Source organism: Giraffa tippelskirchi, chromosome 8 (assembly GCF_054371585.1).
Source record: "Giraffa tippelskirchi isolate mGirTip1 chromosome 8, T2T-mGirTip1v1.2.pri, whole genome shotgun sequence".
NCBI classification, from domain to species: Eukaryota; Metazoa; Chordata; class Mammalia; order Artiodactyla; family Giraffidae; genus Giraffa; species Giraffa tippelskirchi.
The window spans coordinates 78245259-78265138 of NC_137282.1; the positions used below are offsets into that span (position 1 = coordinate 78245259).

Below are 19880 nucleotides of genomic sequence, written 5' to 3' on the forward strand. Positions count from 1 at the left end.
TCCAGTAGTCATGTATGGATGTGAGAGTTGGACTGTAAAGAAAGCTGAGCACTGAAGAATTGATGCTTTTGAACGGTGGTGTTGGAGAAGACTCATGAGAGTCCTTGGACGGCAAGGAGATCCAACCAGTCCTTTCTAAAGAAAATCAGTCCTGAGTGTTCATTGGAAGGACTGATGTTGAAGCTGAAACACCAATACTTTGGCCACCTGATGCAAAGAACTGACTCATTTGAAAAGACCCTGATGCTGGGAAAGATTGAAGGCAGGAGGAGATGGGGACAACAGAGGATGAGATGGTTGGATGGCATCACTGACTCAATGGACATGAGTTTGAGTAAACTCTGGGAGTTGGTGATGGACAGGGAGGCCTTTTGTGCTGCAGTCCATGGGGTCAAAAAGAGTTGGACACGACTGAGCGACTGAACTGAACTAGATATGAGCAGATACAAGGATTGAGATCATAACATCTGTTCCTAAAAACATCCAACTATTTAAAGCCCTGTCCCACCAGATTCCCTGGAGCACAGAGTGCCTCACTCCACCCTGAACTCACTCCAGGTTGTTGAAAGGCAACAGCTATAGCTGCAGGGCGTTCAACTTCCTAGAGGCAGATGGCAAATGCCTTTGTTGTTCAGTCTTTGGCAATGCCCTTGATAAGTTCCAATTTGTAGGTGACAGTGACATGATCTAAAGGTCTGTCATCTGCATATGATGACAAATCCATGCAAAGAGGACAGGACAGTCATATTAAAATGAGCAATCATAGTAACCACAGGATAGTCTTGCTGCCAACACAAAAGTCTCAGTTCGTTCATTACATTTGATAGATAGCAACTGTTTCAAAGTATTGAATTGCCATTTTGATGCCAAGCAGGGCCCTATAGGGCTCCTGGGCATGAAGGCTGTTTTGTCTGCCATTTCTTGTAGTAAGACTCCAGCCTCCATGACCATCTCTGAGTTGTAAAGAGCAGAACAGTTACTAATCAAGAGAGGAGCAATTATGAAACCACCTGAGGCAAGACTAAAGGGAACAGAGAGGCTTAGGAGATTAGGAGACCAGATCCCCTGAGGTCCTGTTTTTGTTGTTGTTTAGTCATTAAGTCATGTTCAACTCTTTTTCCACCCCGTGGACTATAGCCCTCCAGACTCCTCTGTCCATGGGATTTCCCAGGCAAGAATACTGGAGAAGGTTTCCATATCCTTCTCCAGGAAGTCTCAACCCAAGAATCAAACCCACGTCTCCTGCTGGGCAGGCAGATTCTTTACCACTGAACCACTAGGGAAACCCATTGAGGCCCTGAAGACATCCTAATCTTGTCAGCAGCCATACCCTTTTGAAACTTTGCAGAAGAAAGAATGCAGGACTTTTACTGCCTTGATCCTTATCACATTCACCTCTCTGACTATATGTGCTCAGTGGTTCAGTCCTGTCTAACTCTTTGCAGCCACATGGACTATAGCCTGGCAGGCTCCTCTGTCTATGGAATTTTCCAGGCAAGAATACTGGAGTGGGGTGCCATTTCGTACTCCAGGGGATCTTCCTGACCCAGGAATCAAACCTGTGTCTATTGCATCTCCTGCACTGGCATGCTGATTCTTTACTATTCTGCCACCTGGGAAGCCTGACTATATAACCTCTTCCTATTTACTAGGGGGGTGGTGGGCACAGGTCTTGAGGTTCTGACGTACTGTGTTCCCCTTTTCCCTGGCAAAGAAATAAAGCCATTCTTTCCTTCTCCCTAATTCTGTTTCTGTATTTCTGTTTGGCAGTGGTGCACAGAGAGAGCCAAGATTTTGGCATTCAATTTCAAAAATATGTACCTCGTCGAATAAATGCCCTCTTTCCCCATCATTGTGCTCTTTCAGAATTTAGATGCCTACATTCCAAGTATATATTTAATCCAGAACTGCCCAAATCCTGACATTCTAAGTAAACAAACTTCAACTGCAAATGTACAAACTTATTTCAGTATTCGAAGCCACAAGAGATACATTTTAGAAGTATGTAGAAAGCAGAAATAATTTATAATATTCATTTTGGTCTGTTGTTTTCTACACTCATCTTGAGAGACAAGATTCATGATGTTTCATGAATTTTTGAAAAGTTTGGACAAATAGTCCATGAATTAGGACATACGGTATCTTCAAGTACTAGATTCTCAAACTAGGTGCCAGGTCATTCTTTTTCATTTCATTCTTTTTTTTTTTTTTTTCTTTTATCCTACTCTCCAGGGGTCATCAGACCCAGAAACTGAAGGATTGTGGTTCTGTCTTGATGTGCATTCCTCTCATGTCAAATTGAGGGCTGGACGTGAGAGCCCTTCTATATGATTCTATAATCATATGAGAATGTTACCCAGTTCAGGCTTGGTCTGCTCACCACACAACAGGCCAGTTAACCAAGAGACAATTTGTTGAGCTTGGGCTTCCCTGGTGACTCAGCTGGTAAAGAATCTGCCTGCAATGTGAGAGACCTGGGTTTGATCCCTGATTTGGGAAGATCCCTTGGAGAAGGGAATGGCTACCCACTCCAGTATTCTGGCCTGGAGAATTCCATGGACTGTATATCCATAGGGTCTCAAAGAGTCGGACACTACTGAGTGACTTTCACTTTTTGCCTGCAATACAAGAGATCCCGGTTTGATTACTGGGGTGAGAAGATCTCCTGGAGAAGGGATAGTCTGCCCACTCCAGTATTCTTGGGCTTTGCTGGCAGCTCAGCTGGTAAAGAATCCACTTGCAATGGGGGAGACCTTGGTTCGATCCCTGGGTTGGGACTATTCCCCTGGAGAAGGAAATGGCTACCTCCTCCAGTATTCTGGCCTGGAGAATTCCATGGACTGTATAGTCCTTGTGGTTGCAAAGAGTCAGACACATGACTGAGCAACTTTCGCAAGGTGTTGAGGCATGGAATACAATGACAGCGAAGATGGCAGACTGATGTCTCAAAACAACCATCTTGTCAGGGGTCTGGATGCCAGGTTCTTTTATAGGGCAGAGAGATGGAGGAGTTGAGCAACTAAAGATATAATCTTGCAAATATCCCCTGGAATGGCCAACCTCCAGAAGGGTTGTGTTAACTTCTTTAAACTTCTTTAAACAGAAGGACAGTGTTCCCTGGGGCAGGTCATTGTGTGTGATTATAATGACAAAAGCAATGAAAAACAAAGGGTAAAGTCAAACAGATCTATCATGGAGTCAGAATTGGCTCTCACCTGCAACAAGAACATCTCTCTCATCCCCTAAAACTGTAGCATCAACCTTGAAGCTTCACTTTCCACAGAATCCATTATGTGTCCCCAAATGTACCATTTCATGGCCCTTCACACGCTGTATTCAGTGATCTCTTTCTCCAGCAGATCACAGCTGCCATAGGGCTGGTCATCATCTCTTCCCTGGCCTAGCACAGTGACTGGCAAAATCAACCCTTGTTGCATGAAAACAAAGCCTGGCTCAGATTCTTGTTCTGTCTCATACACAGCCATTCAGTTAGTCTAGAGTCTAAAACCCAAAAAAGGTGTCCTTTTCGTTATAGGGAACTGGAATGCAAAAGTAGGAAGTCAAGAAACCCCTGGAGTAACAGGCAAATTTGGCCTTGGAGTACAGAATGAAGCAGGGCAAAGGCTAAAAGAGTTTTGCCAAGAGAACGCACTAGTCATAGCAAACACCTTCTTCCAACAACACAAGAGAAGACTCTACCCATGGACATCACCAGATCGCCAACACCGAAATCAGATTGATTATATTCTTTGCAGCCAAAGATGGAGAAGCTCTATACAGTCAGCAAAAACAAGACTGGGAGCTGACTGTGGCTCAGATCATAAACTCCTTATTGCCAAATTCAGACTTAAATTGAAGAAAGTAGGGAAAACCACTAGACTATTCAGGTATGACCTAAATCAAATCCCTAACGATTATACAGTAGAAGGGAGAAATAGATTTAAGAGACTAGATCTGATAGACAGAGTGCCTGATGAACTATGAACGGAGGTTCATGACATTGTACAGAAGACAGGGATCAAGACCATCCCCAAGGAAAAGAAATGCAAAAAAGCAAAATGGCTGTCTGAGGAGGCCTTACTGTGAAAATAAGAGAAGCAAAAAGCAAAGGAGAAAAGGAAAGATATACCCATTTGAATGCAGAGTTCCAAAGAATAGCAAGGAGAGATAAGAAAGTCTTCCTCAGTGATCAGTGCAAAGAAATAGAGGAAAACAATAGCATGGGAAAGACTAGAGATCGCTTCAAGAAAATTAGAGATACCAAGGGAACATTTCATGCAAAGATGGGCTCAATAAAGAACAGAAATGGTATGGACCTAACAGCAGCAGAAGATATTGAGAAGAAGTGGCAAGAATACACAGAAGAACTGTACAAAAAAAGATTTTCACAACCCAGATAATCACAATGGTGTGATCAGTCACCTATAGCCAGACATCCTGGAATGTGAAGTCAAGTGGGCCTCAGAAAGCATCACTACAAACAAAGCTAGTGGAGGTGATGGAATTCCAGTTGAGCTATTTCAAATCCTCAAAGATGATGCTGTAAAAGTGCTGTACTCAATATGCCAGCAGTTTTGGAAAACTCAGCAGTGGCCACAGGACTGGGAAAGGTCAGTTTTCATTCCAATCCCTAAGAAAGGCAATGCCATTGAATGCTCAAACTACTGCACAGTTGCACTCATCTCACACACTAGTAAAGTAATGCTCAAAATTCTCCAAGCCAGGATTCAGCAATACGTGAACCGAGAACTTCCAGATGTTCAAGCTGGATTTAGAAAAGGCAGAGGAACCAAAGATCAAATTGCCAACATCCACTGGATCATCAAAAAAGCAAGAGAGTTCCAGAAAAACATCTATTTCTGCTTTATTGATGATGCCAAAGCCTTTGACTGTGCAGATCACAACAAACTGTGGAAAATTCTGAAAGAGATGGGAATACCAGACCACCTGACCTGCCTCTTGAGAAATCTGTATGCAGGTCAGGAAGCAACAGTTAGAACTGGACATGGAACAATAGACTGGTTCCAAATAGGAAAAGGAGTACATCAAGACTGTATATTGTCACCCTGCTTATTGAACTTATATGCAGAGTACATCATGAGAAACGCTGGGCTGGATAAAGCACAAGCTGGAATCAAAATTGCCGGGAGAAATATTGATAAGTTCAGATATGCAGATGACACCACCCTTATGGCAGAAAGTGAAGAAGAACTAAAAAGCCTCTTGATGAAAGTGAAAGAGGAGAGTGAAAAAGTTGGCTTAAAGCTCAACATTCAGAAAACTAAGATCATGGCATCCGGTCCCATCACTTCATGGGAAATAGCTGGGGAAACAGTGAAAACAGTGGCAGACTTTATTTTGGGGGGCTCCAAAGCCACTGCAGTTGGTGACTGCAGCCATGAAATTAAAAGATGCTTACTCCTTGGCAGGAACGTTATTACCAACCCAGACAGCATATTAAAAAGCAGAGACATTACTTTGCCAACAAAGGTCCGTCTAATCAAGGCTATGGTTTTTCCAGTAGTTACGTATGGATGTGAGAGATGGAGTATAAAGAAAGCTGAGCACCGAAGAATTGATGCTTTTGAACTGTGGTGTTGGAGAAGACTCTTGAGAGTCCCTTGAACTGCAAGGAGATCCAACCAGTCCATCCTAAAGGAAGTCAGTCCTGAGTGTTCATTGGAAGGACTGATGTTGAAGCTGAAACTCTAATACTTTGGCCACCTGATGTGAAGAGCTGACTCTTTTGAAAAGACCCTGATGCTGGGAAAGGTTGAAGGCAGGAGGAGAAGGGAACAACAGAGGATGAGATGGTTGGATGGCATCACCGACTCAATGGACATGAGTTTGAGTAAACTCTGGGAGTTGGTGATGGACAGGGAGGCCTGGCGTGCTGCAGTATGTGGGGTTGTAAAGAGTCAGACACACCTTAGCAACTGAAGTGAACTGAAGAGTCAGTCATGTAGATAGTTAAAAATTAGCCAGTATCCTGGTCTTCCAAAATATAAGCCAACCTAAAGGTGTCACAATCATTTGTATTTATAATGTTTCTCAATCGGCTGTAGGCTTGTGTGTAACACCTGTGGCTGCACAGTGGAAATCATATGTGCTTTTAGCTCTTTAACAGACAGAAACACACCCTGTTTGTTGTTGTTGTTGATGGTGGTGACAGGTACCCCAAATCAAGGTAGGAACTTAATAACAGCTGCTGTTGACAAAGTATCAGGGCTGATGTTTAAACTCTCAGGATTATATCTGGTCCTTGAATCTGAGAGTTAAGAGTGAATTAAAACAATGCATTCATTAGGGATTTTGTTTACCTGTAATGGAATGTCTAATTAACAGGGGTTAAACAAGATGGCAGCCCATTTTTCTTTCAATCTAGGATTGGTACAGCTGCTCAAGGAAGCCTTATATTTGGTCACAGGATGGTTGCTAAAGCTCCAGTCATCACATGTGCATTTTAAGCATGAAAAAGGGAAAAGAACTCTCATAAAAAAATAAACCTCTGTGATAGACTCACTCAACAACTTCATCGGCCAAGACTATATAGTTATGGCTACACCTCTCTGAAGGAACACTAAGAAATACAGTTTTTTGGTTGGGTACTTGTCTTACAAACACAGATGGATTTCCGTTAGAGGGAAAGAGAAGAGAAAGAATATTGTGTAGGCAACTAGCCTCCCTCCTCTCCTTTGGCTCCTCAGACATCCCCTTCTTTCTGTATGTGGGATAGATTCTCTATTATCAAGAGAGAAGGCTCTGAAGCCTCATATAGTTGGCAAGATTAGAGCCCTGGGTTTCTGGGGGATGTAGGGTCCTCTCCATCAGTTCTGGATACAATCCCTTGCAACTGAGCTGTGACACATCTAACCTACAGTACTGGGGAGATATAAAATAGCTACAATAAAAACTTGGCTTTATAAAAGGAGGTATGGAAAACAGAGCAGTCACTGTTGTGTCAGATCAGTGACAATGCGTTGTTCCAGTGGCAAGAACTCCTGTTCTTGCCCTCCATTACCGTTGCCTCTCTCTAGGAATTATTCACCATTCATTGTCTTCCAAGACCACTTCTGGGGTGGGCATGGGGAGGACACCTTCTCCAGGGCTATACACATCATCAAGTCTACTTCTTATGGATGAGAATGGCTGCAAATCAGATTAGGGTCTTTTGACAATAGAGTTCCCTCCAAACTTAATAGGCTTTTCTGGCTAATTCCTGATGACTGTTTCCTTTACTTTCTGGTTTATGAGTTCTGCCCATGTCCCTACACTTTTGCTTAATGTCTGCTACATAATGTATGCTGCTGGTCATTACTGAAACAGTGACCTCCAGTGGGTGATCACACCCTTGGCAGCAGCCTTACGACCTCTGTCTGATGGGGTACTACCCACCCCTTTCTAATCAAGCAGACTGTCTGCCCCCTGCCAGGGTCTAAGTGCTGGTCTCTGGCAGCAGATTGCAGGCTGAATGTTGAGCTTGCCTTCCTTAACAGAGCAGTATTTCTTCCCATCTCACTTGCCAGCTGAGTTGAAGAACTCAGGACTTTGCTAGGACTGAAAAAACACCACCAATATTTTAAATTTTTCCTACCAACTTCTTTAACACCACAGCTTTAGTCAACAAATCTGTGACTTTCCACTGCATAGCAGCTGCCAGATGGACCAAATACTTCATAGAAGAGTGAGGGGCACCTTTTCAGCCCACAGTATCTAAGTCCTAGGCATCTGCTTCCCTCCCTCCCTTGCTTATCTAGTTCCACATTTTAGGTTCTGTTACTTTAATTTTACTTATTTATCTATCTCTCTATCTTTTGGCCACATTGCCCAGCATGCAGGATCTTAGTTCCCTGACCAAGGATTGAACCCACGCCTCTTGCAGTGGAAGCCCAGAGTCTTAACCACTGGACCACCAGGGAAGTCCCAGCTTCTGTTACTTTTAGTTTCTCCACTTTTAGGTACCACACTGTGCATTTCTTTGGAGTTTAATTCAGCTAATTTGTTGGATTTTGAAAAATCCAAATAATAGTGATTAAACAACATGTTGCTGCTGTTAAGCATCTAAGTCATATCCAACTGTTTGTGAGCCCGTGGACTATAGCTTGCCAGGCTTCTCTGTCTGTGGGATTTCCCAGGCAAAAATACTGGGGTGGGTTACCATTTCCTTCTCCAGGGGATCTTTCCAACCCAGGGATCGAACTCACATCTCCTACATTGGCAGGCAGATTCTTTACCAATGAGCCACCACGGAAGCCCTGATTAAACAGCACAGGGGGTTATTTTTCCTTCCATGTCTGCTCTTAAGGAATGCCACTGTGAACCACACCCAGGAATTTCCACTTTCATCTCATTGGCCAAAACAGTGTTGTAGAGCTCTTTGTATCTCCTCCAAGAAAGGCTGGGTAGATGGGTACATCACCACACCCAGGAACATACAGAAAGAAAGAGAGAAGGGTCATCAGGTAGACAGCCACAGCTTCTGACTGAAACTACCTGCTTGTTGATCTTAGGAGGTCCGATGGTGGCGTGACAGAGATCCCCAGGAAGGGTGCCTGGCTAAGTCCAGTCCAAGTGTAGAAGGGTGAGGTTGTCAGGAGCAGGCAGGGAGGTGCTGATAGAGAGGAGCAAGGCCCCAAGCTCAGGAGGCTGGGTTCTAGTCCTGGCTCTGTCACTTACTGTGAGAGCTCAGGCATTTAATTAGCCTCTCTGTTTCTGTTCTTTTTTCTGAGCCTTTAAAAACTGCAAACTAACAATACCTCCCTGCAGTAATGTTGGGAAAATTAAATAACCGAATCAGTGGAAAGGGCTCATTTAGAACAGTGTCTGATACATGGTTATGCTCAGAAAACATTAGTCAGTAGCCTGTGTTGGTAAAATGGATTCCCTTGTTTTATGAGGTGGTTGTGGGAGAATGAACAAGACAGGGAGGAAGCAGCCAGCACCAGGACACTTTTCCCCCCTCTCCTTGTAGCCAACAGTCCTTTCTCTTCTGGCTCTGACCTCAGGGTCTTTGCACTTGGGGTTCCCTCAGCAAAAACAGCCTTCCCACAGATATTCTCTTGCCTGCATCTCTCACTTCATTCAGATCTCTTCCCCAGGGCCCTTTCCTAATCCCCTCCCATACCCGTTCCTCTAGGGCCTCTGATACTGCTATAATTCTCTTTACAGTGCTAATCACCATGTGACCTTACTGTATTCCATGTACACCAATGTGCCTTCCTCAGAACACAAGCTTCTTGAGGCTCGGTGGGAATGTCATTTGTTTTGTTCTGGGCTCAGCACATGATGGGCACTCACCGAACCTCTGTTGAATAAGTCAGGAGTCAATATTTAATCCACATTGGTTTCCTTTTAAAATGTGAGCATTTTCTAAAAGTCAAAAGAGGAACCCAGTCTGGTAGGAAGGAAGACTAGATGGAGGTGGAGGAATTTGAGCTTAGCAGAGGTCAGAATAGGGGAACATTTAGAAACCAGGACAGTTGGAAGAGAGTGTTGGTACAGGACAGCCCAGGGTGAATCAGATTTTGAGGCAAGATCTGGATAAGCCAGGAGACCTCTTCACATCCCCCACTAGGTTCAGGATTTAGCCTTGGGTTTCATGTGACTCTGAGCCTGTGACTTTGGGCAGATGATTGGTTTCACTCAGTTCAGGGTTGTTGTTTTTTTTTCATTATTAGCCCCCTCCTCTCACCCTAGAAAATTTTAATTTAATTTCAGTTCTAACACACACAATTAAATGCTACGGAATAAATGTCAGGTGGGATTGAGGATTGCAGTGGAAGGAGGCATTAACCATTATAATCTCTAAATTTTGTGGATGATGTCACCCTGCTGAGAATACATGGCTCAGCTCAAAGGAGATCCAAGAACGGTGGTCGATTCTAACACCATATCAATAAATTAACTCAGGGACAGAAGCATTTATTTGGAATGTTAAGGCTGTCAGCTTCAAGCTACTCAAAATTAATTTAAATTATCACAGCTGTTTGCTTGAGATGGGAAACTAATCGGAGAATTAAGTATGGTAGATTAAAGTGAACTGCACTGTTGCAGTGGCTCTCCAAGTCCACAAATTCTACTCCCTCTTAAAATGGGTCGATCTTCAGGATGAGCTTTTAGACCTTAACACATATCAGTCATGAGGGAGGCTGGTATTTGTAATGACTGGCAGACTTATGTGTCTTCTCTGTGTCAGCATTCTGTTCACTGAGATATTTGGTACTGGATTGTTTCATGGGATATTGTGAACATACCACATTTCTTCCAGTAGCGTTGTAAGAGCGTGTGTCTTTGCATATGCCCCGAGTCATCTCAGATCGTTGCAGTGGATGGGAATGCCTCTCTGCCCTTTATTTGTAGAAAAACCCACAAAAGGAGTTGATCAAATAGGGAGCTGGAAAGATTACTGGTAAATTCTAAGTTTTAGGCAAAGAATTGAAATGCTATGTAGTCCATGAATAACCTCAATAAGATTAACTAAGTCTCTTGATGGTGTCCATACATTTGAAATCATTTTTTCTTTTCTGAAAACTCCACTGTCCAGAGGGTGGACTCCCAGCAGCCATGTTGATACCTTGTGACCACACATCCTTGGCCATAACTGATGGATGGACTCCTGATGGAAAAATGATCCAATCCAAGCCAATCAACTGTATTCATCGCCAATGTACTAATTAACAACTTTTGAGTTACAAAGAGCAGGGAAAAAAAAAGTCTTTTTTCTCTAAGTTGTTAAAATTTTCAAATGTATTACAAAGATCACCGTTGTTGTTCAGTTGCTAAGTCGTGTCCAACTTTTGGTGACCCCATGGACTGCAGCACTTTAGGTTTCCCTGTCCTTCACTCTCTCCCAGAGTTTGCTCGAACTCATGTCCATTGAATTGGTGATGCCATCCAACCATCTCATCCTCTGTCGCCTCACTCTTCCTGCCTTCAATCTTTCCCAGCATCAGGGTCTTTTCAAATGAGTCAGCTCTTCACATCAGGTGACCAAAGTATTGGAGTTTCAGCTTCAGCATCAGTCCTTCCAATGAATATTTAGGGCTGATTTCCTTTAGGATTGACTGGTTTGATCTCCTTGCAGTCCAAGAGACTCTCAAGAGTCTTCAACACCACAGTTCAAAAGCATCAATTCTTCAGCACTCAGCCTTTTTTATGGTCCAACTCTCACATCCATACATGACTACTAGAAAAACCATGGCTTTGACTATACAGACCTTTGTCAGCAAAGTGATCTCTGCTTTCTAATATGCTGTATAGATTTTGCTTTTCTTCCAAGGAGCAAGTGTCTTTTAATTTCATGGCAAGTTTTCATTTACTTATACATCTCCCACTAGACTATGAATGCCTATAGGACAGGGAATTTAACTTTTGACAATATATTCCCAGTGCCAAGTTCAAGGTCTGGTTCTCAGTATATGTTCATATATTAGATACATGTTGAAAAAAGTGGAAAAGAAGTGAAAGTGTTAGTTGCTCAGTCACATCCAATGCTTTGTGACCACATAGACTATAGCCCGCCAGGCTCCCCTGTCAATGGGATTTCCCAGGCAAGAATACTGGAGTGGGTAGCCATTCTCTTCTCAAGGCAATCTTCCTGAGAAGATAGATTCTTTACCATCTGAGCCACAAGGAAAGCCCTAAATGCATGTTGCATAAGTATAGTCTGACATTGAGGGGAAAAATTCTCTATTGCTCTTAAGTTTGGGTCTCTTCAATCACTTATTTTCCAAATGAACATCTAACCCAATATGTTTAACTCTTGTTTTCACATGTATGGAACCATTTGAACTGTGACTAACACCTTGAATCGCCATCAAAATTTTAATTTTAAAGGATCTTTTAAAAAAAAATTTAAATTATTGAGAGTCTACAAGGTGACAGACACTATGCTGGGGTGGGGAGTGTATTGATGAACCAGACATTGTCACTGTACTTGAGAACCTCTCTGTGGAGTATGAGAGACCTTAGAGATCATTTAACTCAACTTTCTCATTTTACAAATGAGGAAACAGAGACTCCTAAGAGTTGTTCAGCCTGATGGAAAATGTTTTGATTTATTCATAAGACTTTAATATGTCTGTGTGGAGTTACTGTTCAGTGAGAGATGTTACTTATTTGGGCCAAAGAAATCAATTTTTGCCCATGTATGGATTATCTTTTCTTTGATCTTGTCTTTCTTTATAATAGGCACATGATTATGTAGATGATATTTACTAGGCTTTTGATTTATAAGGAACCAGTTAATAGCTGGCACTCCAGTTCTCTGGAAACTCATAGCCTACTCTATTAGAAATTTCTTTACAGTTCCTAAGGAATAGGTCATTTATTGTTGACATGGCTTCTGACACCTCTCCCATTTGTTATTATTCCTTGTTAAATCACTTCCTGAGAAGGCTTGAGAATGTTTTCCATCTTAGATGGCACGGTTTATATTGACTTTCTCTAGCTGAAAGTGAATTTCTAAGAAGAGACTGAAAGGGGTCATTTTTCTGTGTTTACAGAAGATGGAGGTGAAAATCTCTTTGGAGGAGGAGAATTGGCCAAGGAGTTCAATTAACCTTCCACTGGGAGGGATGGATTGTGCGCTGGGCACTCTGCATGTTTGGGCGGGGGGAGGTGAGGGGAAAGGGGATATCACTGCCATCCTCAAGCAGGAGCCTGCAGTAGCCACCTGCAGCCTAGGGAGTCTGTCACTGAGGGAGCGGCATGCCCAGGACAAGCCAAGGAGTGGTCAGGGCTGCTCACCCAGAAACCTGGAGAAGCATCTCTCTGTAGGAGACAGCTTTGGGGTTGGCCTCACATAGGTTGCTTTCAACAGTTTGCCAAAGAAAAAGAAGAGAGGAGACCAAAAGCTGGAGGCTGTAAAGAGACACGATTCCGTCTGAATGTACATGACGAAGCCAGGACCCCAGCTAAGCTTAGGACTCGCAGTGGTTTGGGGGAGAGCCACGTCTCCCTGTGATGTTGACCAGCTCTTCCCTTGGTCGTACTGACGAGCAGAGCTCTGGAATGGAGAGACCTCCTGTGCATGCACTTGAGCCCATCAAGGCAAATGGACATAGGTCTGAACTTCCTAGGAATGTGAGCTGTTCAATATGTCCAGCACCCCTCTGCAGTCTTCCGGGGAGTCTTGTCACACAGCCTCCGGGGTGGATGTGAGTTTGATGGGACTTGTCCTGGCAGAAGTTATCTCATTTCCTTACTGATCAGGGAAATGTCCCAGGGAAGGTCAGCGTTCCAGAGTTTTCTTGTCTGAGGGAACGGTGTGTGTGTGTGTGTGTGCATCCATGCATCTGCGTATCTGCGTGTGTCTGCGTGTGTGCATCTGTTTCTGTGTGTACCTCTGTGTGCTTCTGTGTATCTCTTATGTGTCTGTGCATCTCTGTGTGACAGTGTGTGTATACATCTGTGTCTGTGCATCTGTGTGCACATCTATCTGTGTGCATCTATGTTTCTGTGTGTGCCTATGTGTATTTGTGTGTGTCGCTGCACCACTGTATGAGTATGTCTGTGTGTGTGCATCTCTACATGCGTGTGTGTGCATGTGCACAACTATGCATCTGTGTATCCGTGTGCACCTGTGCATCTCCGTATGACAGTGTGTGCGTGTATTTCTGGATCGGTGTATGTGCACACAGGGTGGAGAGAACACAGCAATGGGATGGGGAGGGGCACTAGGTTCCTGACTCAACAAGCAAGCACCCTTCTTCTGTAATGCTTTCCTGCCATGTGTTCTGTCAGAAGGCTCACTGTTGTAACAGGAGTTTTTTGTTTTTTCCCCTCCCAGATGTGAATGAGTCCAGGGGAGGTCACCCTGTTGCTGCGGGAGGAACACCTCATTTCCAGGTTCCTCTGCACGAGCCCTACTGTGAAATGAACCAAGCAGGGACTGGTCGGACACTTCCTTCCTTTCCTCATTGACGCTCTGGGCCCAGCGATTGTTCCCCTGTTGCTCTGATTGTGAACCGTCCTCCCCTTGCCAAAGCAAACAGCCTGGACTGGAGGAGGAGTTCCTCAGGCTTGTCTGCCAGCCTGAATATGAACGTAGGCCGAGCAGATGACAGCCCGCGTTCCCGAGGGACGTGGGGCCCCACGGGGCCTGGCCCTCAGGAGCAGGTCCTCTCATGATGCTGGCACCTGGGAGTGAGCACCATGCCCATCACCCAGGACAATGCTGGGCTGCACCTGCCCCTCCTCTACCAGTGGCTGCAGAACAGCCTGCGGGAGGGCGGGGATGGCCCAGAGCAGCGCCTCTGCCAGGCGGCCATCCAGAAACTGCAGGAGTACATCAGGCTGAACTTCGCTGTGGACGAGAGCTCCATCCAGCCCGACCACAGCCCCCCTGGGATGGAGATCTGCACCGTGTACCTCACCAAGGAGCTGGGGGACGCAGAGACTGTGGGCCTCAGTTTTGGGAACATCCCTGTGTTTGGGGACTATGGGGAAAAGCGCAGAGGGGGCAAGAAGAGGAAAACCCACCAGGGCCCCATGCTGGATGTGGGCTGCATCTGGGTGACGGAGCTGAGGAAGAACAGCCCGGCTGGGAAGAGTGGGAAGGTGCGCCTGCGGGATGAGATCCTCTCCCTGAATGGGCAGCTGATGGTCGGAGTTGATGTCAGTGGGGCCAGGTGAGTGGGGGAGCACCAGCTGGCAGCGTGGGGGCGGATGTGGGACCCTTGTGGCTCACTTATGCCTGATGCTGAGGGCTGTGAGCCCTCCCGTGGTGAGAAGCCAACAGCATTTATCCTTTGGAGGGAAACTACACACTCTTGAGATTTTGCAGTATTTATATGTTTGTTTTGCTTCATTCTCTCTTAGAAGACTCCGGCTCAGAGTTTTTCCTTTTTTCTCAAAACTTGGGGTAAGAAAGAAAAGAAATAGTACATAATAAGAGGATGAGAAATGTTACATTGAGTTAGACTCTCTTTTCTACTCAACCCAGCATCTTACCTCCAATCAGAAGGCCACAGATTGGGTCCTGGGTATGTTTCCATCTGCCTGTCCCTATGACCTTTGCCACCAACTCATAATTCAGAAGCCTCTTGAGATGCTGAGAAATGTCTTTAGACTACCACCCTGCAGTTTCCCCATCCTGGGAAGATCCCCTTGGATCTCATCTCAATGAACACATTTCTGTTTTCTATCCATGTGGCCACTTACCATGGCAGTAAGTTACGGTTGGACTGTTTTGTTGTTTCTTGAGTGAATTATGGTCCCCAAGACCACTTCAGCTTCTATGATTCATTAGAACTCACAGAGCTCAGAAAAACTATTATACTCATGGTTATAGTTTATTACAGTGAAAGGAATCAGATTAAAATCATCAAAGGTGCATAGAATCCAGGAGAGACCAGGAGCAAGCTTCCAATTGTCCTTTCCTAGTAGAGTTATACAGAAGTACTCAATTCTCCTAGCAACAATGTGACAACACATATGTGTGACAACATATATGGAGTACTGGTAACCAGGGGAGCTCACCCAACTCTTGGTGTTTTTATTGAGGGTTAATCACCTCGACACCCCATGCCTATGTAGCTGACCTTTGTTACTAAGTATCCAGTCCTTCCAGAGGTCAAACTAATACCACATGATCCAAGGCCCCCACCAGAGATCACATTATTAGCATAAACTATCTGGTGTGGCCTAAGGCCTCAGGTATACAATGACACTGTTTGTTCAGTCATGTCCAACTCTTTGTGACTGCAACACACCAGGCTTCCCTGTCCTCCACTATCTCCCAGAGTTTGCTCAGACTCATGAAATAGGAAACAGGCCTGTGGGTGTTCTAAGATGGACCCAGGATGTTTTTAGCCAAGTATGGTAAGACATGCAGACAGAGGAACGACTGTCATGAAGGAAGGAGCTTATCCCCCAGATCCGCAGAGGCAAGAGGCACAGCACTGTGTGCAGAGCCACAGGGGGAGGCACCCGCATTGGTCAGGAGACTGCGGGTGAGAGGGGAGGGCCCACAGCCTTTATTAGGGGTTTCAAGGGGACGACCAGGTGAGACGTGGTAGGTACGCTGAGGAACCTTAGGATAGGATAGTTTTAGTAATTTCGGCAAGCTCTGAGCTATAGGGGTGGTCTCCAGTTGTCCAGTACCTGTCCTCAGCTAATTTAGACAGAAGAATAGAGACTTGATATGTGGTGGTGGTGGTGATTTAGTTGCTAAGTTGCTTCCTCTTGCGACCCCATGGACTGTAGCCTGCCAGGCCCTTCTGTCCATGGGATTCTCTAGGCAAGAATACTAGAGTGGGTTGCCATTTCTTCTCCAGGCTTGATGTGTGAGAGTTGGATAAAAGACTCTTTTATCCAAAGGGGTGTGGGCTCTGGACTGGTTGGTTAGTATTATTTATATCAAAAGTGTACTCCTCAGAGAGTTATTTGCTATCTCTAGGAATTAGCTGCCCCTGGTGGATAGGAGGGGCAGTCTCTCCAGGATCAAGTCTCCAAATGCCAGAGCATCAAAAATACAGGAACTAAGGGAACAGCCAGTATACTGGGCTCTGAACATTTTCCATGGCTAAATCCTCCAAACACAACTTTTTCACTAGGCAACAGCCACGGCTCTGAAATTCCCTTCTCTGAGGGGCAGTTGTGTGTACGCCAGGTGATGAAGGGCTAGGTGAGAGAAAAATCTACCCAGGAGGTGCTCAGGTGTAGGCGTAAAAGAAGGAGAAGGCCAAAACCCTCTGCTCAGTCTTCAAGACATTATAAAAGTGAATAGGCAATGAGACAAGGGCTCCTGGAGTCCTAGTCTCCCACTGCCCAGAACAACCAGGAAATTCACAAGACAGGAGAGAAAAAGACTGGGTTGATTTTTCAAGATTGACTCCTTAGTTCTCTGGCATAATTATAACAAAAACCATTTATTGAGCAGTTACAGCTCTAGGGACTCTCTACCACCACTGTCATTTAATACCTACTACAACTCTGTATAAGGGCTTCCCCAGTGGCTCAGATAGTAAAGAATCTGCCTGCAATGCGGGAGACCAGGGTGTATAAGGGCTTCCCCAGTGGCTCAGATAGTAAAGAATCTGCCTGCAATGCGGGAGACCAGGGTTCAATCCCTGGGTTGGGAAGATCACTTGGAGAAGGAAATGGCAACCCACTCTAATATTCTTGCCTGGAGAGTTCCATGGACAGAGGAACCTGACGGGCTACAGTTTATAGGCTTGCAAAGAGTCTGAAGTGACTGAGCATGAACAGGAGCCCAACTCTACAAAGGACAGGTTTAGATGAGAACCTTGACCACAGAGAGGACATATAGCTTACACAAGGTCACCTGAGAAAGAGGCAGAACCAAATGTGAACTTAGGTCTAGCTGCCACCACCGTCTGCGCTCTTGAGCCCTGTTCTGCACCACCTCAAATCTGCCCAGAGCTATACTCGGGTCCTTGTCATGCTGCCTGATGCTCAATTTCATGGATGGGTTACAGCTTCACAAAGCACCTCCTCGACATAATCGTAGACAACAGAGCAGTAAGTGACAAGAACAAACTCTAAGGCTTCCACTTACCCAAACTGACAAGGAAAACAGAAGCCACTCCCTGCTTTCCCCTACCATGTCTTATGAAAGGAACTCAATTTTCATATAAACTTCCTTTGGCAAACTTACATCTAGCCTGAACTATAGGACTAGAAGCACTTTGAGATTAAGTGTCAAGGAGCTGGAAGTGTTTTGAATGTTCTCAAGATATCCCTTTTCACTCTTTGTAACTAACTGTTTGCTTCAACACTAATTTTTCCCACATACCTATGTAGGTTTTGTCTTTAAAAAGTGGTGAGTAGGAATTTGGTTCTGCAGAAACCCCAATGTACCTCTCTCCCCGTCAGCAGACAGCCCCCTCAGTGACTGTATAGTCACCATTACCTGTGAGAAACTGGTTTCAGGTGTCAACACACTAACTTCCCTATCCCGCCACCAACATGAGAAGTTGGAATATCACTTGGAATTATAATAAGAGGCACTCTTTTGGGCAATCCATTCTGCCCTTTCTCTTGAGTTTGATGTTGAATTGAAAAATCCCTTAGATGATGTTATGGGTTGAATTATGTGTCACGCCTCTCCAAGTTCACCTTTTGAAGTCCTACCCTCCTCCCCACCCCGTACCTGAGAATGTGGCTTTATTTGGAAGTAGGGTTGCTTCGGATGTAATTAGTGAAGATGAGGCCCTATGGGAATAGGGTCAGCCCCTGGTCCAATATGCTGCTGCTGCTGCTAAGTCGCTTCAGTCGTGTCCAACTCTGTGCGACCCTATAGACGGCAGCCCACCAGGCTCCCCCGTCCCTGGGATTCTCCAGGCAAGAACGCTGGAGTGGGTTGCCATTTCCTTCCCCAATGCATGAAAGTGAAAAGTAAAAGTGAAGTCACTCAGTTGTGTCTGACTCTCAGCGACCCCATGGACTACAGCCTACCCGGCCCCTCCGTCCATGGGATTTTCCAGGCAAGAGTACTGGAGTGGGGTGCCATTGCCTTCTCCGTGGTCCAATATAACTAGCATCCTTATATAAAAGGCAGATCTGGGGACACAGATATGCACACAAGGAGAATGCCATGTGAAGGTTGGGGTCAGGCTGCCACAAGACAAGGAACTACCAGAAGTTAAGAAGTTCTCTGGGGTCTGTGGGGTCACAAAGAGTCGGACCGTACTTAACGACTGAACAACAACAAGAGTGGGACCTGGAACAGATATTTCTCTCATACTCAGAGGGAGTGTAGCTCTGCCAACACCTTGATCTTAGACTTTTAGTGCCAGAACTAAAAAACAAATTTCTGTTGCTTCGGCTACTTGGTTTGTGGTACTTTATTGTGACAGCTCTAGCAAACTAACACACGTGATATTTTGACCCTGTCACCTATGGCTGGTCAGTTATTCAAACAATTTCCTCCCTGACAAGGTCACTCTGGAAACTATAGAGCATTGTGGATGTTTTTGGAAGAGGACACTCTGAAAATCGTGTGTGGGATAAGTGTGGGAGGAGCAGGTGCAATATGTAGAAGATGAGCTCATGGTTGGCTTATTTTAAAAATTAGCTTAGGGTCAGTTTGGAAAGATCATCCCTGCAGGAAGAGCAGAGAATTCACAGCCACGGGTCTTACACCCATCTGCACCCCTAGAACCATTTTTAGAGCTTAACCTGAGAGCGTCCCAAACTTATCCCCAAACCGCAGACCCCATTCTGCTCTCTCCCTGACTGACACTCCCAAGATCTGCAGTTTGCTTCCAGACTCCCCAAGTAGCCTGAGAACCCCTCATTCTTTTGAGTCGTGACAGTGTCACGGTGGAGTGAACTTCTTGAGAACTTTCTGAGGTGGGGAGGGGTACCAGTAATGGATGCTGTCACATGCCTCATCTTGCAGGCATGGCTGGTAAACACATGGAGGAAAGCTTTTGTTTGCAACTCTATCATACCTACTCCGGGGAAGATGAGGTTTTCTGGAATGTTCTATTTATATCTTTTTGGTGAAGGGAGAACTGGGAAGATTTTTTTTACATTATTTCCTACAAGGAATACTTTGTAACCCTAGTCCCTCCCCCCTACCCCATCCCTCCCTCCCCTAGCTTTCTATAAGTAAACCAGATCTGTTCCCTGAGGACAGATTGTTCCAAATTGGTAACAAGATGTGGAATTAATTAAAATACAACCCACACACCAAAACAAAAACAAGTAGCCTTTTCTGAAAAGTAAAAGGGCCCATGTTCCACTGAAAATGTATTTTTTCAGGGTATCAAACTCAGCTGGACTTTTTTTTACATTAGTAAATATGAGCAGGGCACAGTGCAGAGAACATGGGCCTGGGAGAGGCGGATCTGGCTTCTAGACCCACTTATTGGCCATGTGGATGAGTGACCTCAGTCACGGGAGGCTGATGC

At 44.9% G+C, this 19880-nt stretch overlaps 1 protein-coding gene across 1 annotated transcript in view; it reads left to right on the plus strand.

Annotated features, from left to right (window-relative positions):
- Positions 1–19880, plus strand: part of PDZD2 (PDZ domain containing 2) — a 410014-nt gene that overhangs the window by 137893 nt on the left and 252241 nt on the right. Inside the window, exon 3 of the mRNA XM_081521413.1 lies at positions 13790–14630. Within this exon, the coding sequence (XP_081377539.1) occupies positions 14155–14630 (476 nt within the window). The 5' untranslated portion in view covers positions 13790–14154. The remainder of the gene's footprint in view (positions 1–13789; positions 14631–19880) is intronic.